Raw genomic sequence first — 4,965 nt, forward strand, 5'->3', positions numbered from 1 at the left:
AAATCTCAATAAAATATGTTGTTGAGGGGGATACTCAACCAATGGAAATACACAACGATATGGGAGTTAGGGTGTATGTTGAGCTTAAGAGGGAAAAAAGTGTTTTGGGGATGTATCCATTGTGCGTTAGTATTACAGATAATAATGTTGAGGAGATTGCAACTGGTGAGTGTGTTTTTAGAGATGATGTGCTTCAACTTGGATACGATGATAATTTGGAGGATATGGATGCGTATGATTCTAATGAATTCGATCTGTCAAATTGTGGAAAGGCTGTTGTATTTTTAGAGGAGGACAACAAATTGATTATTTCCAACGCAGAACAGAAGGAAATTTTTGTAGATCAAATTTACAAGGATAAGGATACATTGAAACTTGTAATGGCGAATTATGCTATTCGAGAACGATTCAATTTCAAAACTGAGAGATCAAATGCTATAAGGTATGTGCTTTCCATATTCTAACTGCGAGAGATAATAAATGCATTACATTAAAATGCTCGTTGAAAAAATGAGGTGGCGAGAGTGACTTCATCTTTCGATCTATGTTTTATTTTGTAGCTATACAGTCGTATGTATGTCGCCTGAATGTGAATGGAAATTACGAGCGTCAAGTGTTGGAAAATCTAAACTGTTCAGAGTTAGGTATTTCCATGATGAACATACATGCCCTTTGAAGGACAAGGTATATTCACAGAGGCAAGCAACAAGTTGGTTTATTGGGGAATCGGTTGTTAAGCCGAAAATAGCGAACCACAAGAGGAAAGTTAGCCCTGGGGATATAATGGACGACGTAAAAAATGAATTCGGCGTAGATGTTTCTTACATGCTGGCCTGGAGAGCTAGAGAAAAAGCTATGAATGATTTGAGGGGGGATCCTATTTGCTTCATACAATAAATTGCCGGGATATGTCTATATCTAGATAAAACATATCTGGATCACATGTTAAAATGCATAAATCATGTGAAAATGAGTTCTGTATTTCTTTGTTGCACTCAAAGCATTCATAAAGGGATTCGAGTGTTGTAGACCAATAGTGGTAGTGGATGGTGCACACCTTAAAAGCACGTATAATGATACATTTGTATCCGAAGTACTTTGGATGGTGCGGTATGTCTATTCTACAGTGTTTAATTTCAATAATATAAGCGAAAATACATTGTATAAACTGAAATATACTGTGAAATATAGATTACATTACTCTTATCTAGACTTAAAATATATGCTGATAAAAATACACAGTTTATGATTAACTTTTTAAAATGCAAATGTATATACAAGTAATATTCTACCCTTTTGGCATATGGTTTGATAGATTCGGAAAATGATAAGTCCTGGACTTGGTTCTTTGAGTAGTTCAAGCTACCTTATGGTATTAGGGATAACATGTGTGTCGTGTCTGACAGACACGAAAGCATAATCAAAGCGGTGTATCGGGTGTATCCTATTGTTCCTCATTTGCTTTTGTATATGGCATTTGTGGAAAAATGTGACTAAGAAATACAAGTCGAATGATGAAGTATTGAGTCTGTGTTTTATTCACTTGCCAAAGCATACACACAAAATGAGTTCGATAAGCGATGGAAAAGATTGAGAATGTTGATATACGGGTAAAGGAATATTTGGATGATCTTTGGAAGGGATAAATGGTCTCGGCTATATTCACTGTTAACGAGAGGTTGGACGATGACTTCGAATATAGCGGAATGTATTAACGGAAAACTAGTAGCGGCAAGAGGGTTGCCTGTTTTTGATTTCCTTGAAGAAGTTAGGAGGATGTTTGGGAGATGGAATTGCACAAATAGGAAAAATGGTACATACGCATTCTCGACACTTTCGAGACGATACCAAGAAATGCTCTCGATGAATGAGTATAAATCGTTACGCATGAGGGTAAGTTTTTTTCTTGATGATAAAACTAGTTTGTTTATATCTCAGGGTATACTTCTCTGTGTTTTTCTGTATTTCGTTGTATTTAGCTAACTGCCTTAAGTTTTCTTTTAAGTTTATGGAACCTGACATGCAATGTTTTGTTGTTAAATGTGCATGTTTCTTAGGTTGAAGCAACAACTGAATATGTTTATACGGTTAATGATGGACCGCGGCGTTTCATAATTGATTTGAAGAGGAAAATTTGTAGTTGTCGGATGTTCCAAATGGACGAAATACCATGTTCACATGCATCTTGTCTTAAAGAGTAAAAATCTAACGGCTGATGCATATTGCTCGAAATTATTCAAGCCAAATACGGTGGTGAATACGTATGATGTTCGATTGATCCACTTCCGACGAGAGTGAGTGGAATGTTCCAACACATATTGGAGGAGGTTGTTCTTCCACCGAGATACAAGCGACCTCTATAGGCCAAAAAAAGAAGAGGGATAAGCCATTAATGGAGCTGATGATTGGTAAACGTAGGAATGGTTGTAGTACATGTGGACGTCTTGGTCATAACAGGCGTTCGTGTGGTAATGAGCCACTTAAGAAGAATAAATAAATGTCTAGTCTTCATTTGTGTTTTATTTCTAGGACAGTTGTCCGATGATGTTTCAAAAAAAAAAAAAAAGAATCAAATGTATTCCATCTTGAAATCATTTTTTCTTTTCTGTGATGTATTTCACTGGTGTTATGTTATAGAATTGAACTGATATGTTCAATATAAAATTACAATGAAATAAAATTGAAATACATTGGTCAATACTTGTGCCTCAAAAAATGACTTTATATGTGCAATGATTGTTGTGGGAATACATTTGATTCATACAGAACAAATTGGCCGAATTATAATACAAAGGGAAAGCATTCTGTAGTTTTGTAACTTTTTTATATTTCATTGTATTTCTCTGTATTTCAATTTATTTCCTTGTATTTCAATATAGTGTTATTGTTGGGGAATACATTTTAAAGAACACACATGAACTTATGAACCTTGATTGACTTGTATTCAATATATATGACTTGGTTCTTGCATTCTTGGTTTTCCAAAAAGAAGCTTACCGGATATACAATGAATAAGGAAATGTATTGCGTACTTATAACAAACAAACACGAAATATTGCAGGCAGAATACGAGTGTATTTAATAACATCCGAGAACACTAAACAAAAGACAACACCATACTCGTTGTATTTTGAAAGAAAAAGATATTGTCTAAAAGTAATATTAACTGATCCACACACTGATGCTCAACATCAAAAACACATGAAAAAATGTCTTGAACTAAACAACATCTAATTTACCCCAACATCTACTCTACGTCATCTACTATATTCATCTGCTATTGTAATCAACTATAAAGGCACTGGTCTTCTGGCAGTTGCTCGTTATCACTTTTCGCATTACGGTTTGCCTTTCCCCAAGCATAGTCGCAAAGAAGTGCATCATATCTCTGACGGTGAAACTTTGAATCAATATTGACTAGAATGCCTTCACCCGAGCTCAAGAATTCAGCAAAAGCTGCCACATATACACCTGATCCACGAAACCAAATGAACAAAAATTTATTCGTGCTTTAGTAAAAGTTTAGAAAAAAGAACAATGTTATTGAATCTGTATTTCAAAGATAAAAAAAAAAAAAAAAAAAAAGCCATACATGCTTCCAAGGGGTTGTTGTGGTAGATCGTCCACATTAACGACATCAAAATCGTCATTTAGTGCCTTTTTTTGTAAGCGGGGGTGATTGAAAATCTATATCCTTCTTCTTTTTCATAAAAACCGGACATTTGTAGATGATGTGGCACAAGAGAGCCAGCATGTTCACTTCTCTCTCTAACGACGGCATCATGCCCTGCTGACCGATATGAGTCGTACACATCAAACATCTCGCGCAAAACTCGGAAACAAATATAAGAAAACAACAAAAAGATACATTATAGTTGTATTTCGTTATTTCTATAGCGTATGTTTAATAACAAATACACACCTGTCAATGAATGATATTACCACTAAAATCTAGTGATTTTCCTCTTTCACGTTGACAGGGATTAATACGTTGTCAACTGTATGCCATGGTACATTATCCATCAACCATGCCCGTTTATGTGTACTCACATACATCAGATTCCTTACTAGCAACACTTGTGGATGATTTCGGATTTTTCCAAGCATGGTAAATCTCGGTGATTATGGTATGTAGTATACAGCTGACGGTGGTAAATTTATATGTGCTGTTATCTTCATATTTGCCTTTCTTACGGAGGTAATAAAAAATAACATCAAGATGCTGCAAATAAATATAGGGGCAGTCAGTAATCTCAGTTGATACTTCATTAAAATACACTGAAATATATTGAAAAAGATACTGAACAAAACTCTTTGAAAAAAACGAAGCATATAACGGTAGAAATATAACGAGAATGTTATTAAAAAAAAAAAAAATAATAACGATACAGAAAGGTACATATGTAAATGTAGTGAAATATAGGATAAGATTCATTGAAATGCACACTTTGAAAAACATAGTTAAATGAAAGGGTGAGAATCGTGAAGTCGATTTGTAGAATACATTGAAAATATATGATAGAGACGAGTGAAATACATGAAGAAAAAAACGGAAAATTAGGAAGATTTAATGAAATACATTGTAAAATAAACATTGAAACATGCAAATGGAAAAAGAAAATTTCCAAAAAAAAAAAAAAAAAAAAAAAAAACGAACCTCATCATTCCAAAGTTTCCCTTCCATTGATAACAAGTAGAACCGGTTTTTATCTTTAACAAGTGTGACGCCTAACTTGAGTGACATATCGGCGTCTTGGGATCCACTAATTCCTTGTTTTTTCTATAGTGGTTTCCTTGTCTCTTCTATATATCAACGAAAAAAAAAGAAACATATGATTAGAAATCTTATATAAAAGACATTTTCATATTTTTAAAGAAACGTAATCTTAAAAAAAAACTTACTTTTTATCATGCCTTAATAACGAGATCCTTCTTGAGCCAATTTTCATATTCTTGAAAATACGC

At 34.1% G+C, this 4,965-nt stretch overlaps 1 protein-coding gene across 1 annotated transcript; it reads left to right on the top strand.

The window, feature by feature from the left end:
• On the top strand, window positions 1-897 carry LOC132039135 (uncharacterized). Its single transcript, XM_059429677.1, has 2 exons — window positions 1-442; window positions 561-897. The coding sequence occupies exons 1-2, from the start codon at window positions 42-44 to the stop codon at window positions 895-897; spliced, it is 738 nt and encodes a 245-aa protein (XP_059285660.1). The 5' UTR covers window positions 1-41.
• Window positions 898-4,965: the final 4,068 nt, after the last annotated feature.

This window comes from Lycium ferocissimum, chromosome 12, assembly GCF_029784015.1.
Source record: "Lycium ferocissimum isolate CSIRO_LF1 chromosome 12, AGI_CSIRO_Lferr_CH_V1, whole genome shotgun sequence".
Taxonomy (NCBI): Eukaryota; Viridiplantae; Streptophyta; class Magnoliopsida; order Solanales; family Solanaceae; genus Lycium; species Lycium ferocissimum.

Bases quoted from the DNA above. Each gene is read 5' to 3' on its own strand.
- LOC132039135 (XM_059429677.1), top strand. From the start codon at position 42: ATGGAAATACACAACGATATGGGAGTTAGGGTGTATGTTGAGCTTAAG. The intron at 443-560 runs GTATGTGCTTTC...TTTATTTTGTAG, and splicing joins GAGAGATCAAATGCTATAAG to CTATACAGTCGTATGTATGT.